General features: G+C 44.1%; 1 protein-coding gene across 3 annotated transcripts in view; it reads left to right on the top strand.

Annotated features, from left to right (window-relative positions):
- The first annotated feature begins 7,602 nt into the window (after positions 1-7,602).
- The window catches only part of Jhy (junctional cadherin complex regulator), a 57,719-nt gene continuing 38,553 nt past the window's right edge, over positions 7,603-26,768 (top strand). For 2 of the 3 annotated variants that reach the window (XM_059267667.1, XM_059267665.1), the window contains exons 1-3: positions 7,603-7,711; positions 10,609-10,947; positions 25,789-26,293. In XM_059267667.1, coding sequence (XP_059123650.1) covers positions 10,610-10,947; positions 25,789-26,293 — 843 coding nt within the window. In that variant the 5' untranslated portion in view covers positions 7,603-7,711; position 10,609. Of the gene's footprint in view, positions 7,712-8,439; positions 9,625-10,608; positions 10,948-25,788; positions 26,294-26,768 lie in introns of those variants that run through there. The other variant, XM_059267666.1, reaches the window with a different exon arrangement.

Below are 26,768 nucleotides of genomic sequence, written 5' to 3'. Positions count from 1 at the left end.
TGGATAAATCACTTGAACAAACAGGATACCTAATTTTTATTCTTTGAAGGAACTGGTGTCAAGTTTTATATATATATACATGTATGTATGTATATGGTCTGACACAGCCTCCATGACAAGGAGCTAGGTACTGGATAGCACCATACCTTTATCTTGCAGCTTTGAGGAGGATGGGCTGCAAGACCACAGTATAGAACAACCTTTTAACTCTGCCCCAGAGAGGCATGACCTGATTTTGAGGAGATGGAGAGAGGTTTCAAAGCGAGTCTACAATCTAACAATGGGCGGTGGCATTTAGAAACCAGGATTTGTGATAGCTGTCGTCACTGCTTTTGAGGTAATCATCACTGTCAGGTCCTCTCAATGGATAGAACTTTGGACTATTTATACAGGTGTGTGTGTGCGTGTGCGTGTGTGTGTGTGTGTGTGTGCGTGTGCGTGTGCGTGTGTGTGTGTGTGTGTGTGTGTGTGTGTGTGCGTGCGTGTTGGTGTATATTTATGTTTGTCTATTGAAACCATGAATTTATTCTAGGATCTCCCTTTCTGTATTCATAATTCCCTCCTCTGAGAGATGAATTTTTTGTAACCCTAATGCATTTGCCAATTTGATCAATTTCCTGTGTGGAGGTCATCTCCCAGTTCTGCCACTGCCCACTGTCCTTAGGATGTCTTTCTCCTACAAAGGCTCCAACTCTAATTTCTGCACTTCCTCCCTCACTTCCTCCATGTGGAGTCTCTGCTCACTAACTGTAGTAGGACAGACCTATAGGGTCAAGGAAATTGGCTCAGACCAGTTGCCAAGGCATGCACATAACGTACTTCCTTATGAGCCAATCTGGAGCCCGCCTGAGGGCCTAGCAACAGGCGCTATCAGAGTTCTTGATCCTGCCCAGCCAATGAGGGACAATCACGCAATGCCACCAGATTGTGACACAAACTGGGTGCTGGGAGGAGGGTATAGAAGGCCTTCCCCATTATTAAATAAGCGAGTTTGTTGTTTGCCTTCAACTGACTCCCTGTGTCTGTGCCGTTGATGCTGCACCTTCTCACCCCCTCCCCCGAGGGAGCCGTTAGGATCCAGCAACAACTGACTTTGGGCTCTAACACCTCACACCATGTGGCCCCTCTATGTGGAACTATTTGGCATGCACAGGTACACACATACACATTGCTATGTGGTGTCCTCACCCATTCAAGTTGACATTGTGAGCAAGAGTAGCTCTGGGGCACTGCCTCCTCCCTAGGATGGGCCTCCCAAGCCCTCTCTGGACCTCCACATATTGCTACTCACACTCCCATGATGCCTGATTTGTCTTCAGGATGGAACTGTTTGGGAAGAGCATGGGGGTAGGAGGTTGATGTGAGTGAGTCAGGAATCCTGCTTTCCAAGGGAGTTTCAATGTGCAGAGACATCTAGATCTAGCGTATCGTTCAGAGTTTTGTAGCATCTCTGTGTCAGTCATTCATCAAGATACCAGTGGTTTGAAAACAATTCAGAAGGAAGCACTCTTACCCCAGAGGTGGTTCTTGTCATGGTCAATTAAACGTGTGTTGGCCCTCTTCAAGTCTATGTTTGCAGCTAATCTTCCCACATGGTACTTCCTGTGACTGCTTCACTTCTCCAGATCCATTATCAGGAACCAAGTGAGTGTGCCAACGGTTCAGCAACATGCAGAGTGGAGGAAAGCACTTAGCCAACTGTCAGAATCCCCTGAGTGGTTATCCTAAGATGGGGCCCCCAGTTCATTCCCAGTGACCGGTGTCAGGAGACTTGGGGTAGGGGAACTGTGGTGGAGCACAAAGGAAACATTTTCAAAGCAGAGATGAACTGTCAACACCATGACTGAGGTGATTACAGCATCCTAATCATCACTTTAAAGCATTTATGCCAAGATTGCGTAAACTAAGGGTAGAACCTAGATGCCAGTCCAAGCCTATCTGGCCTCAGGACCATGCCCTCTTTATTGCTGTAGTAAGATGACTTTTGGGGGACATTTAAAATGGAATGAGAGTTGGGAGCTGTGTTCAGTATCTTTCATTTGCCCTAGGAGGCTGATGATTTGGGCTCCATCAGTACCCCTTTCCATCTCTCTGGAGATAATGTGAAGTACCAACAGGTAAGCAGAGAGTACCAGGTGTCCAGAGTTGGTGGGACTGAGCACATTATTCAACTAAAAGTTGCCTCTCTGGTCGGGTGTTTTGTTTCTCTGGATCTGGAATCTACCTGCTTTTTTCGTTACATTAAATGAGCACTGGAGAATCCTGGGCAACCTTTATTTCCCCTAAAGCTTTGAATTTAGTTCATTAAATCCTTGTATAATCCATTTTGAGTGTATCACCCACGTGTTACAGAGAAACTTACCAATAAAATGGTTATATTTCTCGCATGCCAGTAATTCTTGGTCTAGTTTTACAGGTAGAATATTCAAATTAGAAAGGAATTTATATCAAGCATTAAAATGTATGTTGAGGAAAACTAATGTTCTAGAAATATTTTTTGTGGGGGAAAGAAAATGTTCCTGGGGTGGTGAGATGTTTCGGCAGGTAAATGCTGCAAGTCCTGAAGATCTGATTTCAATGTCTGGGACCCACATGGTGGAAAGAGAGAACGGATCCTTGAAAGTTGTCTTCTGACCTCCACAAGTGTGCCATGACACACTCATCCATATGCATATACACAAAAAAGAATGAATAAATAAATGTAATTATTTTTTAAAAAAGAAGTTCCTGGGGTCATATAAGTTTGAGAACTATCGAACATTATAACTTCAACATACAGGATCCAAAAGTTGTCATAGAGGATTCTGTGTAGCTTGATTTGACTACAGTTTTGTTCAGATGTACCTTACCCACAAACAGTGACCCTTGGTGTCTATGGGGGACAGTTTCAGGACCTCCCTGCTACCATCTCCCCAAACACCAAAATCTGAATATTTTCAGGTCCCTTGTATAAAACAGTGTGATATTCATTTATACACTACATACATCCTTCTGAAAGTGAAAAATCACTTCCAAATTATGAATGATACTTTGTGCAATGTAAATGATACATGGATAGCAATTGTAGTTTATTGTTTTGGAAATAATGACAAGAACTGTACTTGCCCAGTGCAGAACAACCTGTTTTGATACCTAAGATTTGTTGCATCCATGGATGTAGATATTACAATATTATTATTGTAATAATAAATATTACAATAAATGCAATAACTTAGAACAGCACTAGTCATTGAGACATGAGTGAGTTCTTGATAGGTTTCTAGAAAAGGTTTTTGTTTATTTACATATTTTGAGACAGGATCTTGCCATGTGGCTCAAGATGTCCTCAAATGTACAAACCTCCTGTCTCATGCCTGGTACAGAAAAGACTTTTCTTACTGATAAAAGGAGGCCTTCATAATCAAAACATCCTTCTCTGAAAATGTAACTACAGATGAAGTCTGGAGCCACCATTACTCCTTCATGGGGCAGGCTATTGTGCCAAGGAGAGGGAAAACGTGTGTCCTTACTGGTCTTGAGTTGCTGTGTCAAAACTATTGTGGACTGGAAAGCCGACAGTTATTCAAGCCAGACAAGCTGGAGCTACGGTTACCTTCACCTCCCAAAAGGGGCAGTTTGACATGCTAGAGTAGGCTGGTTTGTGCGCCGTCATTATCCTGGAAAACACAGATCCAGTGTTGTTTACTGATGGACGTACAGTGACCCAGACACAGTCAAGCAGCTATCAAAGATGCCACTAGTGGGTAAAACAGCTGAGATCAGGGCCTTAGCCTCTGGGCTGCTGAAGGGCCCAAGGCAAGATCCTGCCTTTTCCCCCACACACAAGAAGCGGTTTCATGCTCTTGTCCTCTTGCTCATAGCAAGATGGAGCCAAAGAAGAATGGGCAGAGCCTGCTCAATGCTGGCTAGTAGGAAGTAAGTCAAAAGAATGCTTATCATGCTAGCCCCACTACAAGAAAGAAAGAAAGAAAGAAAGAAAGAAAGAAAGAAAGAAAGAAAGAAAGAAAGAAAGAAGAAAGGAAGAAAGAAAGAAGAAAGAAAGAAGAAAGAAAGAAGAAAGAAAGAAAGAAAGAAAGAAAGAAAGAAAGAAAGAAAGAAAGAAAGAAGGAAAAATATTCAGGCTCCAAGCATCACCCACACTACCTGTCATTAGGTGGAAAGAGAGAAAATGACAACCACCCAAGAGTCTGAGCACCCTGAAGTCACAAGGCTCCCTGTAGATGAAGAAGGTGGTTTGAACTGCTGACCGTTAATGAGCCCACTAATTTAGCCCAACAACATAATCTCCCATCACTCCCTCCTGGCTGAAGACATGGTAATTTGCTATATTCATAAGGGGGTTTGATCTAGATGAAACGCGGCTGTATTTTTTTTTTAAGCCATCCTGAACCTTCTGAGGGAGAAGCCGCCCTCTGCCTTCCTGTACTGCACTCCTGATCAGCTCTGTCATCACGGTTGAAATATGTTAATTTCCCCACCTTGTGTCCTCTGCTCCTTGTTTTCAGATACAAGTCAACCTAGACCCAGGAAGCAAAAATGGCTTGTAGTCTTTCCAAATGTATCACACAATTTATGGTTTTGGTTTTGGTTTTTAAAGCCATCCTACTTAATTTCAAAAAAAAAAAAAAAAAAAAAAAAAGCCTAAATTTGGGGAGGCAATTGTATTGATATTTAAAGAGAGAAAATACTTTTGCCGGGGTGTTTTGGGCTCCATGAAACAATAGGTCATTTCTTTTATTAACACAGGAAAGCTTAGGTCTGGAGAGATGGCTCAGCAGTTAGGGACACATGTTGCTCCCATAGAGGTCTGGATTTCAGTTGCCAGCACCTACATCCAAGAACTCACAACCACCTGTAACTCCCAATCCAGGGGGATGTGTTGCCTCTTTCCTCCTCAGGTACCTGCAGTCACAATCACACACACACACACACACACACACACACACACACACACACACACACACGATGACCAGGCAGACACAACTCTTACAAACCATATTTCTCCTTTCTCAACAGGCTTCTTGCTGTCTCCGCTGGTGATGTGAAGGAGAGAGGTGGCCAGGCTGAAGGAGGAAAAGAAACTGACATTCCTTCACTCTCTTCCTGTTTCCTCCAAGTCCCTTGGCAGAGTCTTTCACCCCCCAGAGCTCAGTGGGCTTCAGTAGCAGCATCTGAGTCCCCAGAACCAGCTCTGTTAGTCTTTCCTCACCCCCGTCAGAGGCCTGGATCCTGGCCCCAAGGGGCCCTGCTCCGGAGAATGAGTTCAGGTTCATCCCTGGGCTTCCCTAGCCATAAAGGTCAGAGCTGCTTTCTGGGATCACAATACCCATGAGAAGTGTGTGTCCCCTTTCCAACTCTTTATGTCTTCATATCAAATTATCTCCATTAAAACAGCTGACATGCTCTGTCGTGTGTGCCTGTTATTCCAACCTGTAATTACACCAGAGCATACGCAGGACAGCTGCTGCAGAGGAGGGTGGTGGACCAGACTTGGGGAGTTCTGTGCTGAGAAGGTGGCGTGTCTCTCTCTGCCAGGAGCCGTTGGATCACAACACTTGTGAATCACACAAGGTCCCTGGATTGCAGAAAGCCAGAAGAAATGTTCTCCAGAGGATGGATAAAGCAGTTGAAGGGCCTCAGCAATGATTCATACTGACTAGTGGCTGAGAAACCAGTAGGGTGTGAGTGGTCCTCTCTTGATTCCTCAGAACAACACACCCAGGGAGCTGCTACAAAGAAGGAATGCTTTTGGGTGGGTTTCCTCTGCATGTTTGAAGTTGCTGTCCTGATAATTCATGCAATGGACTGGATAGAATAACACAAATGTTTCAGATAACTCATTTTTATTTGGTCAGTGAACATTAGGGTCTCACTGTGCATGTACAGGAAAGGTTCCTGCTGTCAAAAGAAAGTGAAAACATAATCAGCTATGATAAGAATCAGATTGAAACGTGGTAAAACTAGTAGTAAGGTTATTTCCCGAATCCCTGTTTCCTATTATTAGTGACACAACTAGTCTGTAAACATTCTTGCCTCTTGAAGGCAGTTATTCAGACCTACTTGTGTCTTTAATGTGAATATAATTTCTAGCATTTCCTTTCTTCATCTTTGAAAAAATTTTGACAGTAAGCACTCTATACACCATAAATCAATCTCTCTCTCTCTCTCTCTCTCTCTCTCTCTCTCTCTCTCTCTCTCTCTCTCTCTCTTTCTCTCTTTCTCTCTCCTCCGAGACAGTGTTTCCCTGTGTAGCCCTGGCTGTCCTGGGACTCACTCTGGTAAACCAGCTGGCCTCCAACTCAGAGATCCACCTGCCTCTGCCTCCTGAGTGCTGAGATTAAAGGCGTGTGCCACCACCGCCACCACCCAGCATAAATTTAAGTCTTAAAGTATTTGCAATGGACATCAATGCCAACCACTAAAGTTAGGAAATATCATCTCAAGAGCACTCTGAGCTGATCAGGTTCCTAACTTCACATAAATTCCTACTTGGGCCTTATTTATTTATTTATTTATTTGTTTGTTTGTTTGTTTAAAGTTGTTTGTTTAAAGTTGTTTGTGCACCTACAAACCCAGCAGAGTTTGATGTAGCTGGTCTTTAATGTTATATCCCCATAACTCTCCAGTTTGGATGCTGTATGAGGTACTTTCATCATACCTGTGACTAAATGACCATTATTTTGGCTTATGGTTTCATCACATCAAGGTGGAGAAGGCATGGCCTATCTAAGAGGCCGGCCGGCTTGACACACGCACTTCACATTCCGGGGTAACTGGAAAGCAGAGAACTCAGCAATAGGCCATAATCCTCAAAGGCCAGCCCCAGTGACCCACCTCCACCGATCAGACCCCCAACCACAAACACACCACCAGCAGCCGGGAACCAGGTGTTCAAACCCATGAACCCGAGTGGGACGTTTCGGATTGAAGCTGTCACAGATGCCTAAAAAACCGCACACTTCCTTCAGGTCAATGTCTAAAGGTGAGGTTGCTGGGAACTACGGTGTGCCTGCGTATCTCAGACAATGCCAAACGTTTTCCCAAAGTGCTAGCTACCCAGTTCACACTCTTGAGAGTCCCTCATCCGTAAAATTCCCTGGGCCCTTGGAACTGGTGTGTGTTTATCTGGCTGTTCCTTCGGGTATTCAGGCTTTTTGAGGCTCTCACACTCCTCATCCTCCAACCACTCCCTCTGACTGTCGTTATTCCCAGGGGGCATCACCAACTTTTCACCTTAAGATGCCTGAGTGGTGAGTGTGCTGTCCTGGGTGGCTTTAATTTTCCCTCTTCTGAATATTAGTGAATGAAGTTCCCTTCCGATGAAGGTCAAATGCTTATTGGCCACTTGCCCTCTCCTTCCCTCCCGTCTCTCTTCTCTTCTTACCTCCCCTCTCCAAGCCAGTAACTGCGTTCCTTCCTCCCCGGTGTGTGGGCCTTGCCTACCCCAGCAGCATCACTGACGCAGGGCTCTGTCCTCCCTGCTTTTCCTCCTAGCCAGGGTCGGGGTGGCTGGGACCTGAGCATCCCGAGCCGGGGCGCGGGGCAGCAAGGAGCGCTGGGCCCCGAGGCTCGGAGCGAGCGAGCGGCCGGCGCGGTGTTGGCCCCGGTCTCCAGGCAGCGGCGGGCGGGCGGGCGGGGCGGGAGCCGCAGCGGGAGCCGGGGCTCCGGAGGTTGCGGGGCCAGGGGCGCGGCCGCCCAGCAGCGCCGGCAGGTGACGGGCGGTTCCCGGCGGGTGGGAAGGGGCCGCGCGGGCCGGGCCGTACCGAGAACTCCGGGGCGGGCGCGAGGGAGCCGCAGAGCCTGCGGTCCCGGAGGGAGGACCGCGCCCAGGCAGGACCGCCACCCCCCAGGCCGGGCAGCCCGATCCCCAGCCCCCTGTCCGGGCCTCCTACCGGCCACCTCCGAACCTTCAAACGCCCGCTGCCCCGGGTCCTGACCCTTAGAAAGAGGCAACGGCGGAACCCCCTGAGATTCCCCATGGGACAGCACCCAGCCCGTTCCAAACAGGGCAACTTTGGATCCGCTGTTCATCCTAAGCGGGCCTCCTTGTCCCCCTGCCCTAGCGGATGTGTCCCCAAGTAGTGGCCGAGACAGAAGACCTTCACGAGATCCCGAGAGATGCTGGTTTCTTAGTCCCTAGATACTAGGGACTATGCCCATGCCTTTCTTGTTTACTAAGAAGTGGATTATCGGTCAGGAATGGCAGAGGCCCAACCGTTTTTGTTTTGTTTTGTTTTCCCCGTGGTTTTTTTTCCCCCATGGGTTGTTACTACGCAGTTATTCTTGAAATGTAGCCACTCACTACATTTATTCGAGGGGTCAGCTCTTTTTATGTAATATTCTCTCTCTCTTTCTCTCTCTCTCTCTCTCTCTCTCTCTCTCTCTCTCTCTCTCTCTCTCTCTCTCTCTCTCTCTCTCTCTCCCCCTCCCTCCCTTCCTCCCTCCCTCCCTCCCTCCCTCGCTCAGGCCTCCAGAGAAAACCCAATTTGGGGGATATTTCACTCTGCTCTTTCACATTCTTCCCAAATCTTACCACTCTGTCAACAACTAAATTATTATCATATATGGCCATTACTTATTTATTACTACCAAGAAACCCTGGGTTCTCATTTAAGAAAAGACAGAATGAAGGGTCTGTATTACTGTATGAAAAACAATATGAAATGAACTGTGACTTTTTTTCTTGATGGAGTTATAGATTAAACTCTGGGTGTCATTCATGTTCTATCAGTGAGCTGTACCCCCTAGCTCTGACTTTTTAAGCTTGTTTTTCAAGATTTCAAATACGATGACCTTTTAAACAATCAAAACTGGTGTTTATAGGGACTTAGATTTTAAATGTTTTCATGCTCACTGCTTTCTAAAAGATATCCTGAAAAGCAAATGGTATTAAAATATGGCAGAATGTGATCGTACATATTAAATAAGAAACTGCAGGCAAACTAATCTAAAATTAGGCGATGATATATTAGTCTACCAAGAAGAAACGTAGCGTTAAACAGAGAATCATTGCATGTTTGTTTAAGTATGAACACTACCTTTTGTCTGTTGTGTTTGTCAAGGTGCTTTCATCCAAGGACTGGACTGTGTCCTTGGAAACCCTAGCAACAAGGTCAATATGATAGTAATTCAAGGAACAGAAATCAGGTCAAGGTATTTAATTAAAAATTAGGTTTGCCAAAAGAACATGAGCACGCCAGTCAAAACAAATTTGAGCATAGCTCCAATGGTAAAGGTTCTCTCTCTCTCTCTCTCTCTCTCTCTCTCTCTCTCTCTCTCTCACACACACACACACACACACACACACACACACACACACACACACACACACACACGGCGTGAAGGCACTGAGAGAAGATAAACCAAAAGAGAGACACTGGGTACAGATGAAAGGAAATCCAACCCCAGCCATCATCTCCCAAGCCTGTGTGAACTCAAAGCATTTTTCTGTAAACTGTCTCATGGGTCACTACTGTAGCCCTGGGAGACAGTGAGGGTTCACTTGGAATCACACTCCTAAGGAAGTTAGAAGGGACGGACAGACTCCACTAACTCCTAGCTGTCATGTAATGTAGGCCAGTCTCCTACCTACCCAGCTTTGCTCAAGGACAGCATCTATTCCAGGTAGGTGGATGTCCAGCCTGTGTTGTGAGTCACTAACAGGATTCACAAGCCTTTTGTTGAACAGTTGGGATTTGTTGTTGTTGTTGTTGTTGTTTGTTTGTTGTCTCATGCAGCCCAAGCTGGCCTCCCTCCAGCTCCTGACCTTCCTCCTCCCCTCTCCAAAGTGCTTAGCCTACCAGCATGCACCAACACACCTTGCTTATTGAACATTTTTAACCATTATTATTACATTGTTGTTGTTGTTGTTGAATACTGAGCTGAGATTGATCTCCATATAATGGCCACCAAATTATACACTCCTCTCTAGCAGCATCCTGGGTAGCAAAAGCCTTTTCTAAATGATGAAGCCAGCTGATAATGGTCTAGGAATGAAACACTCTGTGTATTACAGTTCTGGTTGGGGAAATCATGCTTTTCTCTCCTTTACTCTCTACATGGTAAACCCTAAACCTGTTTGAGAGCATCTATGGCTGCTACTGAACAGGATGTGTACACACACACACACACACACACACACACACACACACACACTTGCCCTGGGCATTTGAAATAAAGCCACCAAAAGCACTGCTCACAATTAACCATTTGGCTTTGTTCCGGCTTGTTTGTAAGAAGCCCTTGGAAGCTGGAAACAGAATCTGCTTTCAAGCAGCCATTTGATTTCCTCAATAAAACCTCACTCAATTACTCAGGCAGCTTATGGGCCCTAAATCAGATGTGTTTCTGCAGAGAGAAAAACAATCATTTTTCCAATAAACCTTCCTTGCTCACACACTCAAAAGGGTGCATTCAAAAGCCTGCAGATAATATAACAAGGTTCTCTTGCTCATTGACATTTTTGACAAACATTGCCATTATGATTTCAGTAGCCACCGAGTAACATAAATATAATTTTTCAGCAATGCTTTTGACAGCCACAATTATAAATGTTAGCTAACTGCTTCTGTTAACAAATGCGTTCCCGTTCATGTTTCTATTTTTCAGGATGAGTAAATATAAACCAGTTCCCAAGCTCTCCAGTCAGTCTCCTGTCCATCATACCAACCTGAGGACCCAGCCTTCAGGCAGAGCCTTTAAGAAAGAGGACTTAAGTCAGATTTCAAAAGACTCCTTAGAATCAGATTCAGAAAGCCTCCCCCAAGAGATTAAGGCCCAGTCCAAAGTTGAGGACCAAATCCAGGACAAAAATATGGAGCCTGACAGCTTAGAAGAGGACAGCCCTGACCAAGATAGCCTGAGTGAGCCAGAAGAGGAAGTGAAGAGAAAAGCAGCCCACGTGGCCGACAAGGAAGACCTGGGAGCCCACAGTGGTGTGAATCACAGGTAAGGAACTGGCCTGCGAAAGGAGTAATGTTGATTAGTCTCTGATACCTTGCCAGGTGAGAAAGGATGGGCTGTCCTAGTGAGCAATGTGAAGAAGCAGGTCTCCAAGCAACTAAGGGCAGCATGGCTCTTTGGTTTCACCACATTCTCCCCAACCTTTTCTTCCTCCTCCTTCTCCTCCTCTTCCTCCTCTTTTTTTTTCTTCTTCAAGACAGGGTTTCTCTGTGTAATAGTCCTGACTGTCCTGGAACTCTAACAATGTCCTGCTAGTAACGATTATTCCAACAGTATCAATACTGTAGAATGTTTTAAAGACCGTTTTCACGTGGTTCTTCACTGTAATTATGTAGGGAAGGGACTGTGGTTCCTACATTAAAGTTGGGGAAATGAGGTTCACTGAGAAGAAATAATTTGTCTAAGCTCATAGTGATTTGAAGGCACGTTTTTTCTTTTGTTATTAATGCCATGTTTTACTGTTTTTGTTTGTTTTCTGGTTCTATGGATCAAACTCAGAGCCTTGGGCATGCTAGGCAAGCACTGTGCCACCGAGCCAGACCCACACCTGTCAGCTTTTTGACTGTGAAAAATATTTATCATTAAAAAAACACACACACACAGGGGAAAAGATGACACATACAATCCTTAATGCTATATTTATATTAGATTGTTTTAGAGTCATAATCATAAATATCATTCACTCATTTCCTTGCTGCGGCTAGAGAGAAGGTTCAATGATTAAGAATCCAAACTGGCTGGGCGGTGGTGGCGCATGCCTTTAATCCCAGCACTCGGGAGGCAGAGGCAGGCGGATCTCTGTGAGTTCGAGGCCAGCCTGGGCTACCAAGTGAGTTCCAGGAAAGGCGCAAAGCTACACAGAGAAACCCTGTCTCGAAAAACCAAAACCAAAAAAAAAAAAAAAAAAAAAAAGAATCCAAACTGCCTTTAGAGTTCGGTTCCCAGCACCCACAACGGCAGCTCACTGCTGCCTAGAACTCTAGCTCCAGAGGCTCTGACACCTCTGGCCTCCGAAGATGCCTGCATTTAACTGCACATTCCTGTACACAGATTCACAGAGACACACGTGTCTAAAAAAGAAAAAAAAATTAGTTGCCTTCTACCGTTTTCCTATCCTTTCTCCGTCTTCCTCCTCGGAAGTGATCAAAACTTCACTGATGTGGCTGCACATCCTTTTTATCACCTCTTTACTTGTTCATTGCTTTCATGGGTGCCTATAATTGGTGATGATATACATATACATATACATCTCTATTCTCCTCGGTCAACGGTGTGTCTTTGACATGTTCCTGCTATGCTTTGGTTAATCTTGTAAGTAAGGTGCGTTGTATGGCAGTACAGCTTACCCACTTCCTACCTAAGTTATTCCTGTCACTGCTGCCATCAAACACTTGACAAGAAGCACCTTACGGAATGAAGAGTTGGTTTCGGCTTACATTTCCAGGGATGCAGTCCACCATGGCAGGAAGTCACCATAGCAGGAGCTTGAGGCCGCTGGTCTCATGGCATCTACTACAGTCAGGAAGCAGGGAGGGATGAAGGCTGCTGCTCAGCTCCTCCTCCTTTTTATTTGCCCAGCGGTTAGGATGGGTCTCCTCACGTCAGTTAACTTAAGAATCCCTCGCAACTACGCTTTATTTTGGTTCCCTACTTGATTCTAGTTCCTGCCAAGCTGACAACCGACATTAACCATCATATCTACTGACGAATAGATTTAGGTTGCTCCAATTCTAATTTCACACGAGTGTCTTGGTGCATCCTTCTGTGGCTTGCTGGATACGTGAACTCCGCTAGGGTATATGTGTGCAGAAATGCAATCATAGAATCTTAGGAGAAGGAATATGTGCCCACAGTGTCTGTGGTTGCCCAGACATCTTAAACCTCTGCACTCTGAGAGGGTATAACATTCTCCTTTTGGTAAATTTCAATTGCTTGTTCCTCCTCGTGACTTATATTAAAGAAGGTCAATTTAGGTATAGTCTTCAATGACTGATTCATTTCATTGAACAAAATAGCACATTTTTCTGTACTTTTAATTTGGACTATGCTACACAGTAGTCCAGTGTCTAGAGATTGCTACAGTGTGATTATCTAAGACCATGGGTAGACACCAGCATCCTGGGTGATTTGTTTTTATAATCAATGTTTTAACTGATATATATATATATATAATATATATATATAATATATATATATATGAATTGACAGAGCTCAGGGACAGATTAGCTACAGAGGTTGAAGGAACAAAGGAAGGCACTGATTAGGTGTAATAACAGTTATCACGTATAGAACTTCTCTCATGGACTACATACTTTACATATGTTACCTCGTCGAATCCTGTGGAGTCCCAGAAGGTAGATATTGTAGTCAGCCCATCTTAAAGGTTGTCAGGGAGGCTTCTGGATGTTGCCTTAATGCTCACTCGTTGTACCTAGTGAGTACTTGAGCAGAACACTCAGGCAGTCTGATTTGGTGCTCTATGTTTTTATCCTGGCTCTGATGTGGGAGATCTGCCGTCTTCATGATAGGAAATGGTAATAATTTTACTTACAGAAATGAGGACATCAGACTGGGCACATGGCCTTTAATTCCAGCACTTGGGAGGCAGAACCAGGTTGATCTCTGTTAGTTCGAGGCCAGCCTGGTCTTCAGATCAAGATCCAGGACAGGCACCAAAACTACACAGAGAAATACTGTCTTGAAAAAACAAAACAAAACAAACAAACAAAAAAAAAAAACAAAACAAAAAAAAAGAGGACATCAGAAAGGAATTCTTTGCTGTTGTTTCTCATGCTTTTTTTTTTTTAATGTGTATGAGTGTTTTGCCTGCGTGTGTGTATGTACACCAATGTGTGCAGTGTCCACAGAGCCCAGAAGAGGATGTCAGCTCCCCTGGACTGGAGTTAGAGATGGTTGTAAGCTGCCATGGGGGTGCTGGGAATCTTACCTGGGTCCTCTATAAGATCAGCAAGTGCTCTTAACCACAGAGGCATCTCTCCAGCCCCAAGTCTTTTGCAGTGTACCAAGTTTCCTTGCCTGACTTCTAAGGTGAGGAAACTAAGACAAGAGTCCACCGAATGACCTCACCTCCACAGCTGCTGACTGGTTCTTCTTTTTGTACCATGCTTAGCAGGCGCCAGACTTTAATTTAACCTTGTTTAAACTTCCCAGGAATAGTTCGATTACTACAGAAGCCATCTCAAAATAAAGGTTATACTTCCAAAAAGTCAAAAGTATGGTTAGAGTCCTCTTCTGGTTCAGAGGCTCTTAGATAATTCTGTTTTCCTCTGATTGCCCTGCCTTGGTAATGTTCAGTGATAGACTATAAACTGCGGGGCAGGGTTAGAATGGACTCCATTTAGTACCTGTTAGAATGTAGTGCTCCACTGACTGCATGAAAAAGGACCAGTTCCACACTACAAAGGAAAACAGAACTGAAGGATTTGTCCAAATAATGTCTCAAAAATGTGATTCAAGTGTGGTTGGGTATCGATCCTTTCTCTGCTTCATATTAGTTATATGGTTCTTTCGTCGGTGTTCTGTCACTCAAATCTAAGTAGTTATGAGCCATGATACAAATAAATTGATCTTGGGGCTTCATAAAATTGAAGCAGGCTTTCATTTCTGCAAGGTAGATGGCATTCTGGGGATTGTAGTTCAAAAAAAATTAGCCCAGGCCTGGCCTTAAACCAAGACAACCCTTTCTTCTTGCTTTTATAAGCAATAATTTTAAAAGCTGCCTGACAAATGGCTTAGCCCCACACTTAGGTTTTGACGTGACCAGAACCTCCAGAAGTCAAAGCCACAGTTCAGGATCTATGGATTAGAGAAAACTCTTTACTTAATGGAAATTGGAGCAGCATTGACAGGGGTGAATGAATCAAGAGTGGGGAGAGGATCATCATGTGATAATCCTTAAGCCCCACTCCAGAACGAGCCTCGTGACACTCAGCACTCACGAAGAAGAAGATCAATGTAATGCCCAGGGCGTCAGAAATAACCTCTTTAGTCTGAAGCCTTCTAAAGTCTTGTGCATTTAAAAAAAAGAAAGAAAAAGAAAGAAAGTCAGAAAGCCACCATCCAGTACCAAGCATATGTGCTTACTACCGTCTTGTTTGTAGGAGTATTTATACAATTCTTTCGACTGGAGAGCTGCTTGCTTCCTATGTTACTTCCTTTATCTTAGTTGGAGCCTCTAGATAGGCTTAATTTAATTTTAAAAACTTAGTCCTTAATATGGTGCTAGGGAGTGAACTCGGGACTGGACACATGTGAGCCCCTGCCTTGGGCGTTACCATTACTTTGCGGATAAGAAACCGAAGCTCTTGGGCATGTGCTGAGTCCGTAAGCTTCTCGATGACTCAGCTCAAGGCTCTCACTGCGAACACGTAATCATGGGTCTAAGTGTCTTACCATCAAGTGTTTACGTAGCCAAGCCTGGTGACCTGAGTTTGATCCCCGAGACTCATAGAGGAGAAGGAAAGAACCGACCCCACACATTGTTCTCTGACCTCCACGTGTACAGTGTGTGCACCCCCACACACATAAAATGAATAAGTCAATGGAGTAAATGAAATATGCAATCATGGATTCCACTTTACTAACTAGTGAAACATTGACCATAGGACCGTTGAGATGGGTCAGCAGGTAAAGACACCTGCTACCAAGCCTGAGGACCTAAGTTTGACTCCTCTGGACCCACATGGGGGAAGGAGAGGACCAACTCGCACAAGTTGTCCTCTGACCTCCACACCTGCACTGATTGACATGTGCACATGCACACACAAAGATAATAATAATAGAAGATAGAACCATCTCAGGATGGACTCAACTGAAGCCAGAGTAAATGTGCATGTGGAATTATACATTTTTATAAAGCAACAAAGTTGTCTAAAGGATATTGAATAAGTAGACATTTACTGGGTTTCTCCTTGGACAATGAGGTCAGGGATCACAGTAGCCTCTATTCTTTTCTGTCTGAATGTATGCCTGCATGCCAGAAGAGGGCATCAGATCTCATTATAGATGGTTGTAAGCCGCCAGGTGATTGCTGGGAATTGAACTGATGACCCCTGGAAGAGCAGCCTGTGCTCTTAACCTCTGAGCCATCTCTCCAGCCCTTAGCTTCTATTCTTAAGCAATAGCCCTGGGACACAGCCATGTGTACATCAGAGTGCTCAGTGGTATTTTCCTCTCATATCACCTGGAAACCACAGTATCCGTATGCAAAGGGGTTATGTTCTGACTTAAGGATGCACTGTGCACTAGGTAGGTATCAACAGGAGGCAGGTAGCACGGTGGGCCATTACCAGTTCAGTTAAGCATTCAAGAATTGTTGGAAAGGGGTGGGGGACTGACTTGGTAATAATCAAATTTTTTAAAACTGGGTTATAGGATACATTCCCCCCCCCCCCGCCCCCACACTGGCTTGGGTGCTTTAAAGTATGTTGCTCCTAGTAATAATACAAGAATCAGGTAAAGTGTTGGATGATGAATGTTAGGGCTTGAAGAGGAGTGTTGAAGAGTCAAAACAAACAAGTGGATAAAGAAAGTCTTAGTGATGATCAAATACCGCGAATTTCCATTCCTACCAAATTTCTCCAGCTCTTTTCCTTCCTGTTTTCCTTCCAGCTGTTTTCTAGAACTTGAGAAATATTTAAGCTGAGACTAGACTCATGTCCCTTATAAGGGTTGTGGGGTTTTTTTTCTTCATCAGTTGGGAACACAAGAAAAACATTTAAGACTGGTTCTAATGTTCTAGGATTATGAAGACCATTCCAGAAAGTTATGGGAATCACCTTTCATTCCTGCTCCTTTCTAATGTCATTCATCTGTGTTAACAGCTATTTCTGTTGACAGGTGAACCTTCCATTTAAGGCCATTGGTAGGCCAGTTTCTTTAAATGTATTACCCTGTATACCACGTTCTAGGAGTCCTAAATGATTTGGAGTGGGGGGAACAGCAGCTAAAACCTTAGTTATTTCAAACCATGTGGGGAATAATTATATCAGAGTGGTGTTTTTTTGTTGTAGGTATTAGCTGTTTCTGCTTTACATTCGTTCAGAGCAGGCGTGGGGCTATCATGACCGGTGGACTGTCATAGAGGAAGTAAGGAGTGTGTGGGAGCATGGATTATGTCTATTAAAGGCCAAGCTCCTGCCAGAAATGCTAAAGCTGCAGAGACTCATGGGGACTCTCCATTATTGCCCCCAGAGATATCTGCTAGTTCCTTACTTGTTTATTTCAAAACTGGGGTATGTTTTTGTGCTCAAGTAAGTAAACAGCCAGTTAAAAAAACCTAGAAAGTACAAAATATTACCCACAATCCTGTGAGTTCATCAAGAATATTATAGCAAGTTACTAAAGGGATCTACTTCCACTTCCTCACAAGTTGAAAAATATAGAAAACTTTGATTAGTATAGTTTTCAACCTCCTTTCTTAAAAAAAAAAATAATTTATTTGTGTGGGGGAACACTGGTATCATGGTGCATTCACAGAAATCAAAAGACAACTTTTGGGGTGGGTCACTTGGGTCAGGAGGATAGAATGCCTTTTTTTGTGGATCCATCTGGTCACTGAGGCAGAGTTTCACTGTGTAGCTTAGGCTGGGCTTGAACTCATGGAAGTCCTTCCTAAGTGCTGAGATTCCCACTGTGAGTCATCAAACCCAGTTTAATACATTTTCAGTTCTAGTTTTTATAATCTTGTTAGTATAATTTGTAATGTATTATATTTACATGCAATGATTTTCCCAGTATTTACTAGCATTGAGACGTTTTACACAATAAGCCCACCCTAACTCATACAGTGATAGAGTCTGGAAGGTCAGCCAGTTTTCCTGTTATACAAAAGGAGGAGCCATGACCTAGAGAATTCAAGAGAGTTGCTCAAGCTTACACCATTGGTCAGTCAGTGACAGAACCTGGTCACAGGGTGTCTTAGTTACGTTTCTATTGCTGAGAAGAGACACTGTGACTGAGGGAACTTATTGAAAAAATCACTTAATTGGGGTTTTCCTTACAGTTTCAGAGGTTGAGTCCATGGTCATCGTGGCAGGAAGCATGATGTCGGGCAGGCTTGGCACTGGAGCAGTAGCTGAGAGCTTACATCGGATCCACAAGTTTGTAGCAGAAAGAGGCTAAGCCTAGCATGAGCATTTGAAACCTCAAATCCCACCTCTTCCAACAAGGGTACACTTCTTAATCTTTCCCAAAGCAGTTCCACCAGCTAGGGACTAAACATACAAATATATGAGCCTACAGTGGCCATGACCGTCCAAACCACCACGCAGGGGTAAGACCTGTCCAGTGTTTTCCCCTGTTGTCAAATATAAATTTCAATACCATTAACCTGATATTTAAAGTGTGTGCGCTGTCTAAAGGAGGTATGAATACTCCAAAGTCTTAAAAGTTGAGGCCTTGGGCTAGGGATGTGGTTCAGTTGCTAGAGTGCTTGCCTAGCATGCACAAAGCCCTGGGTTCAATCCCCAGCCCTGAAGAAACTGGGCATGGTGGTGTATATTGTAATCCCAGGACTAAGGAGTGTGAGTCAGAATGGTCCAAAGTTCATTCTGTGCTAATAAGAAGTTCAAGGCTAGACACCCATCTCAAAAGAAAAATCTCTACTCTTAACCATTATTTTGGTGAGTAAAAGGAACACTCAGACTTTCCACAGAAAATGTCCACAAGTCATGTCATAAACTCTCACTTAGAGAGAGAAAATGTAGCTCCAAATGCTGTGCCACAATTACCAGAAATTTTGAGGAGCCCCATCTTACTCGTGAAGAAGGAGGAAGAGGAAGAAGAGGAGGAGGAAGGGGAGGAGGAAAAGGAATAGGAAGAAGGAAGAGGAAGAAGAATAAGATGAAGAAGAGAAAGAAGAGGAAGGAGGAGGAAGAAGAAGAAGGAGGAGGAGGAAGGAGGAGGAAGGGGGCTGGAGAGATAACTTGGCAATTAAGAGCACTTGCTGCTCTTGTCAGGACCTGGGGTTTGGTTCCCAGAGCACACATGGTGCCTCACAAGCCTCTGTAACTCCAGTTCCAGGGGATCTGATGCCCTCTTCTGGCCTCCTTAGGCATTGATGCAAGTGGTACATACACATACATACACCCATACACATGAAATAAAAAAAATAAAAATTAATAAGAGGAAAAGGCCGCACCTTTTTGAGTTAGGCATAAAGGTTCAGGAAGCAGCTACAGAGCAAAAGGGAGAGAGCTTCAGAGAGAACATTAAAAATAAAAAAAAGCCCAAAGTACCAGAGGGAAAAAAATATTTATGCTCTGGCCACCATGTAAAAGAAATAGATAGAAAAAAGGAAAGGGGGAAATATACCTTTCTGAGTCAGGGCCTCAACTTTTAAGACTTTTGGGTATTTAGGTTTTCTTTAGAGAATATATATTTTACATTTTAAATATCAGATTAATGGTATTGGAATTTATATTTAACATCATGGGAAAATCAATAGACACACTTAACAGAGCCTCGTGGCAGGCCTTTAGTTACTGCATGAAAACCAAGTTTTCTGGGAAGGAAAGGTACATTATCTCATTAAAGGGATAATTATTCTTTTTAACATGGCATTAAGGGAATCCACCTTCCTGAGGGGTGGCTCCTTAGCCAGATGACTGATCAACTTAACTGGACTGACTCTTATGTTTTGAGTAGCTTGCAATGTTAGCTTCATACCCAGACTAGAGGTAGACTCCATTGACCAGGAGAAGCTTTTCCTTAACGGGATTCAGCAGAACCCTGGTCAAGACCACTATAAAAATATGGCATTTCTTGGGACGGTGTAGCCTTCATCCTGCTTCACTGTCATCTCAGTAGAGTGAGGTGCTAGGATTGTACATTGAGATCACTAGCACGTGCTGTTTAGATCATTTATTTCCCCTTTATTCCCAGGTCCACCTTGAGTTGAAATTGGTCCTAGCAATAACTTGGGACAAATGTCTGGTTATAACAATCACAAATCTGTTGTTGAAGCCCAGTGTGGTGGAGCCCATCTTTAATCCCACACTTGGGAGGCAGAGACAGGTGGATCTCTGTGAGTTTGAGGCCAGCCTGGGCTACAGAGTGAGTTCTAGAATGACAGACAAGGCTACATGGAGAGGCCCCGCTGAAAAAAAATAAAAAATAAAAAAAATAAACAAAAAACAGCAACAAAAGAACACAAATCTGTTGTTGAAAAAAAGGGATTGGGGTCAAAATTATCTAAATAATGTAACTGCTGTAAGCAAAGTTTACTAAATAACAATTAGCCCCTTTCACTTGAGTGTGTTTTGTAGACAGGCTTTACTTTCAGTTCATTGAGCTATTATTTGTTCTATTAAAATGTTTAATTATTTAAGTAAAATAAATGCCTCCATTAAATGAAAATTTATGGGTTACAAAATAATCTCCACAAAGCGTGTCTGTGGAAACACTTTATTTCATACCTGCAAAAGTGACTTTGTAATCTTTTAGCTTTATTGCATTTTATTTCCTTAAATGCCGTCGATGAGAAGAGCAAGATGAGGCAGGACTTAGGAATCTCAGAAACAATAGTGTTTTGTGGCTCCTTTAAAGAACATCGCAAACTCTACACTTAAACAAAAATTGAATTTGCTGCTCGTGTGCATAAAAGATTTAATGGCATATAAATTGGGAATAATTATTCTGTTTCAAAGGATTAAATGAAACCTAAATCAGTAATAACATGTGCAGTTTCAATCTAACTGCCTGCTTAACATAGAGTGGTAAATAAGTAACAGCTAACTGGCGGTGGGCTTCGCTTTTATTCCGCTCCTCAACAGGCAAAATGGCCAGTTATTGAATATTTTATTGTGAGTGCAAAGGATGTTAATTGAACTAGAAACATGCTCTAATTTTAGTAATTTTTTGATTGAATACAAACTGAGTATGAGGCTCTTCATTAAATGGAGATTTGATTTTATTTTGTTTGAAGTTATCACAGCACGGACTCAAACAGGGTCCATTAAAGGCAGCAAAGACCCCACTGAACGCACATGAGATGCCCCTCCCCACTCCCTCGCCTCTCTGCATCCGTTTCTAACCCAGGCCTCTGAAGAGGAGCCCCGACATCTGTTGTCTGAAGGGTAACAAAAGAGTTGTGTTCTCATTGTCTGTGTGACCTTCCTGTCGGATGAGGAGGGGAAGAGGTACATGTTTTGTGTGCAGCTGATTGCCCGTGAAAGAGCACTTCACACTCATTTTGTCCCTGTGTGTTGACCCAGACTGCAAAACACAATTGGGCTTCTTATCACACGAGCTCTATACAATGGGCTCCTTTAGTATCATGTTCTGTTTCAACAATTCGATTTATTTCTGGGAAGCATTACAGTTTTCCATGCACATGATTTTGAAAAAAAAAAAAAAGCCTCCCATTAGTTTCAACATGTCTTCCATTTGAATTGGTGAAGGGGGTGTTTGGAGACAGCCATTGCCGGTGTAGATGGCCCTGAGTTGTTAAAGCTTTCTTGGGAAGCATGGTAGTTTGGGTTTTATTTCTGTATAATACATGCCTCCCTTCTGACAATTGGTTCAGAAACATGTTTCTCGGCAGCTCATCTCTTCCTGTTTACTCCCAGCCCCTTTCATATCGTCTAGTCTCTGCTTAAAACATGGAGCTCTGTAGGCGTGATGATCTTCCAAGCTGCCATTTCTTAAAGAAAGGCAATCTGTCAGGGCCTCGAAGTTACTGGTTCTCTGGAAGGTACAAAACAATTTAATTTTCTTACTTGTATCTCTCTTATCAAGTTTTAGTGGTTGTTAAAATAGTTCATCATGTGGATTCACTGATATTTCTTAATCCCATTTCCTAAATTATGGTTCAAACATTTCCCACAGAACCTAAGTTGTGACTAAAAATTGGATTTTTTTTTTTTTTTAATGTGTGTTATATCTTTCAGGCCACTAGGGCACCATTTAGAGCCTTGAGCTCTTAAAATATCTTAAGCCCTGGTGGGGAGAAGGATCCCTTGAGCTCCATCAGGAGGAAGCATAGTACACAACAACTGTGCTATGTCCTGGAGACCGAGTGCAGTTGGCAGTGAGCAAAACACAGCGACAGAGCTCATTGTGGTGTTCTCCGGACTACTGTTTACTCCGTCCTTACTCTGTGCCAGGCACCAGAGTTAAAGAGTCATTCACAGAGTATTCAGAGGCACCAGAAGTTGAGGGCAGGCAGTTCTGTCCTAGAGCTGCTGTCCTTGCGCACGCCCCTGGAGCGTCTCCCAGAGACAGAAAACTCCATGTCATTGTGCAGAGAAAGAAGGCATCTGTGCATGTAGGTGGCTGTCACTGTTTGATGCCGGTTCAGTGCTGTGAGCAGTCAGAGTGAGGCTCTAGTGTTTCCGATGTGATCACCAGTGTAAAAAGAGGGGAATACCTTCCCTTCAAACATCGAAGGCCCTTGTGTTATCTTTCCATGATTGTGATGAGATGCTAGAAACAGACTCCTTAAAAGGAGGCCCACTCTTCCACAGCATTTGACCCTGTTTCTTGAGGCCTGTGCCAATATAGAGGCAGGAGCTCCTGTGAGAGGAGGTCTGTTCACCCGCTGGAGCCCAAGAAACGGAGAACCGTTCTTAGTTCCAGCAGCCCGAAGGGCGTGGCTCCAGTGACTTAGTTTTCCCATGAGGCCCCGTCTCCTAAAGGTTCAACCACTTCTTAGTGCTGTCACAAGCTGGAGAACAAACCTTCAACACATGAGCCTCTCTGGGGCATTTAAAATCCTAACTATAGCAACTACCTTAAAAAAAAAAATACCAGCTATACCAGTAAGTGAGTTATCTTAGGCTCACAAGATGACAAGGTTGGAGTGGGTTTTGAGATAGTATTGAACAATTGAATATGGATCCCCTGGAACTGGAGTTACTGGTAGTTATGAGCCATCATGTGGGTCCTGGGAACCGAACACCAGGTCCTCTGTAAGAACAACAAGTGCTCTTAGCCACTGACTCATCCCTCCAGCCCAGTGAAGCCTCATCTGATCACCAAGGAAACCGTTCTAAATGTCTTCAAAATAATGTGTGTGTAAGGCTGACCTGAAGCTCATCCCTTTGGCTGTCCTTAATTGATTACCAGTATCTCTATAATTAAGCACTCAGATAATTTAGCTAAGCCCAAACTCTTCCAGAGTTATGAGGTCCTTGCAGGTCTGACCTCTGGTGAACCTTGAGCTCTGAGTCCCAGTCTTCCTCCTCTCCGCCTCCCCTTATCCACAAAGCATCTGGTCTTGAGAAGCAAGGCTGCTCTCCCCTCCACTCCTCTTTCCTGCTGTTCTCTCAGCCTGGTGCACATTTCCTCAGCCTTAGGTCGAGGCCATGACTTCCTATCCAAAGCTCTCCCCAACCTCCTGAGAAACAAGCAAGGTCCCTCCTGAATCCAGGTGGCCCTGTGGTCCCCACCAGAGCAGGCATCACTCTGAAGTGTTAATTGTTGGGTTTCTTTGTTTCCCCAACACTGTGCTACCTAACCACTGTATCTCCCCAGCTTAGAAAGTGCTCAGGAAACACTTGTCAAACCAGAGAGTGAACTAATGAATAAAAGAATAAAGCTGAGTTTTTCCTTCCAGTAAACCACGGATACGGGAATACAGCTTTTGTTTGTTTGAAGTCGGATTTGCTTGAAGATAATAATTGAACTTTCTTCTCCATGTAAACAACTGCCATTGAACCTTAGGTCACTTAGTAGAAGATAAACCCTAAAAATCATCCACTAATTTGTCCCAGTGCAAGAAGCATCTTCATGTTCAGATTTTAATTATGTTGCTAGTTTTTGAAATAAATATCAACTGCTATAATTATGTTGGAATATTTATGGAGATCCAGTTATGTATTCTAGAAGCTTTTAACTTGTATGCCCTAGAGCACTGCCCTGTACTAAGGCAGAGATTTGGGCAGGAAGGCATACCGAAGTCCCCGCTGCCCAGGACCTGAGTTAGGCGAGAACAGCATCATAGTGAAACGTTAATGAGCACGTGTGCGGAGCACAGAGCACGTGTGCGGAGCACAGAGCACTCTACGACACACAGCTTCCGGCCAAACTTTAGTCAGCTGTGAGAAGTGGAAGAAATTCCACAGCCCCGTTTGAGACAAACTACCTTGAAAATGAAGGGCGAAAGGCCCAGTGTCCAATACGGAAGTTTGTAGGACAGACAACCCACAGGAGGGACCTACCCATCACGGCCCTGAAGACGGGCCACCTTGTGGTGTCGTTGTGGGAGAAACAGTGAAGTCTCACTTCCTGACAGACGGACCATTCTCCCTGTGGAGTTTTGCTGGGGAAGAGCCCGTCTAGGAAAGGAAAGGCTGCCTGCACCCCGAGGTTTCCCACCTTCTTAGGACAGCTAGAGAACTCGCAGTGACAATTTAGTAAAGCTGATGAGTGTCGGCTCCTTGTCCAGTTTTTGCTTTACGTTGAATCAAAGAAATCTAGGTCCACATTAAGATGAGTAAATTAGCATTATAGAGACCATTAGTTTGTTTACCCAGCATAAAATTATGTCCTCTGTAAACGGGAATATCAAATAGCATAAAAAGCTGGGTGATTTACATTTTCTTTTTGATTAGAGGATTGCATCCACTGTCCTCAGCAAGGAAAAAATCTCTCCCATTTAGCTTCTGAAGATCAAAGAGGCCATTAAATATGCCATATTACCAGCTTTCTTCATTCTTTTTTCTTTTTCGGTTAAGACTAGAGGGCTACTTTACAAATTGAGACTGTCTCGGGCAGGAGGGAGGACTTTATTTGGGGTCTAGTTAACTTCCCTCAGACAGGACCATTTGCTTAACCTTAATTAAGTGAGACTGTACTAGAACTTGAGGCTCATGCTGACCTGTCTGTCCCCTGAGGCTCCTGAGCATGGCCCTGACAACCAAGACACTGTGAGCCACAGTCTGAGTCTAAGCCTTGTGGGGTTTTCTGTGGAACATTTGATAAAACTCTATGGGTAAGAGGAAGGGAAAACCAAAATTCTTGAAAAGAAAGATGAGAACTGTGTAGACATTCAGTTGGGATTAAAAAACCTGGCTTTCATCTCAAGAGGAGAAATTCAAGGGACATTAGGTACTTCCCTTCCTAGAAAGAAATAACCAAATATGCCTATAACCAGCTAAGGCGTGTATTGCTACGTTTCCCCCTTCTTTCTTTTCCTTCCCTGGCCCCTCTCTCTTCCTTCCTTTTTGAGACAGGGTTTCATATAGCCAGGGCTGACCTTCAATGCACCTTTTAGTCAAGGACGACCTTGAACTTCTGAGTCTCCCACCACCTCCCTAGTGCTGGGACCCAAGGGTGTACCACCATGCCTACTGCTGGGGCTAGAACGTTCGGCAAGCACTCTGTCAACTGAGCTACGAGCCCTGCCGGCCTGTGTGAACTGTACTTTTATCTTCAGCAGGAGACACACGGGATCATCGTTGGTATGCATAAGTAACAGGACTCTTTGAACCATAGAGACATGCTGGTTTAACGCTGTGGACATTTCATTTTCGTCGGTTTTCTGGCTTTTAGAATTTAGTTGGTGTCCATTTTTACTACAGATTTCAATGGACTTGGGGAGTTAGACCTTCTCTGTGGTTCTAATTTGAGTCTTCGATGCACCTTCACCATCTAGATAGTGAAAACGAAATCAGCGGACAGAATCCAAGATTGAGTTTGAATAAAATGATGAAGTGAATAGAATGAGTTTATTTTATTATTTTTTTTGTGTGTGTGTGTGAACTTTTTAGTGGGTCTGTCTCAGTTGGGGACTGTCCCTTTAGGGAAAACCCCTGGGGATTTACCTTAATTAAGGACTTCTCATTTCTTCTCTGCTTTGGACAGCCATCATCATGTAGAAGACAAATATTCAGACCTCCGATATGATCCCAACTGGAAGAATAAGAAAGAGGAGGAGCCGCCATTGCCTGGGTCAGCCAATAGCTCTTCAGAAAGCCTGCCTCTGGCTCCACTCTACCCTTCCAGGGAGCCGTCAACGGGACTCTCAGCAGGGAAAGGCCAAGAGAAGAGGACTCCTCAGAGTCGAGCCTCCTTGCTCGGAAGTGAGTTCCTAAGCCCAAACTATGAGCGTGGCACCCGCCAAAACGAGTCCTTCTCAGAACTAAGCGACAGTGACCAGGAGGAGAAGTCCAGCAACCTCTCTCAGTACCTGAAGAGCTCAAGTTCACACAACGAAGTGTTCCTACCAGGATCACGGGGGCCCCGGAGAAGGAAGTCCAAACAATATTTTGTGGAAAAAAACAAGCTGACTCTGGGATTACCTACTCCTAAAACAGACTCCTACCTTCAACTTCACAATAAAAAAAGAGGAGAGACTCGCCTGGAACAGGTGCGTACCCGCTGCTTGAGCATCCCTTCTGAGTTGCCCTGGGATTTATTTGCCTTTGTTTGAAATGGCTTGGATGTCTCTTCCTTCTGGGTGATGATGCCATAGTAACCACTTGCCTGGGTAGAGCAAATGCTTCTGTACTGGTGCATACTGTCCCCTGCTGCTGCCTCCACTCCCCCCCCCCCTTCCTCCTGTTCTTGTTCTTCCTCCTTTTTTCCTGTGTGTGTGTGTGTGTGTGTGTGTGTGTGTGTGTGTATACATATGTATATATGTGGTTGTGAGTGTAAGCTTGGGGGAATCACTTCTTTTCTCCTACCTTGCGGATCCTGAGGATCCACCTCAGGTCACCAGGCTTGGTGGTAAGTGCCTTTACCAGCTGCGCCACCTTGCTGGCCCAGCGGCTCCTTGTAGAATGAACGTTAGAACCCTCTAAGTCCTTAAGGGCAAACTGAAACACCCATGTGGTTTACAGTGC

Source organism: Peromyscus eremicus, chromosome 7 (assembly GCF_949786415.1).
Source record: "Peromyscus eremicus chromosome 7, PerEre_H2_v1, whole genome shotgun sequence".
Taxonomy (NCBI): domain Eukaryota; kingdom Metazoa; phylum Chordata; class Mammalia; order Rodentia; family Cricetidae; genus Peromyscus; species Peromyscus eremicus.
The sequence above is the reverse complement of the archived record's forward strand: the minus strand, read 5'-3'. Positions and strand labels throughout refer to the sequence as shown.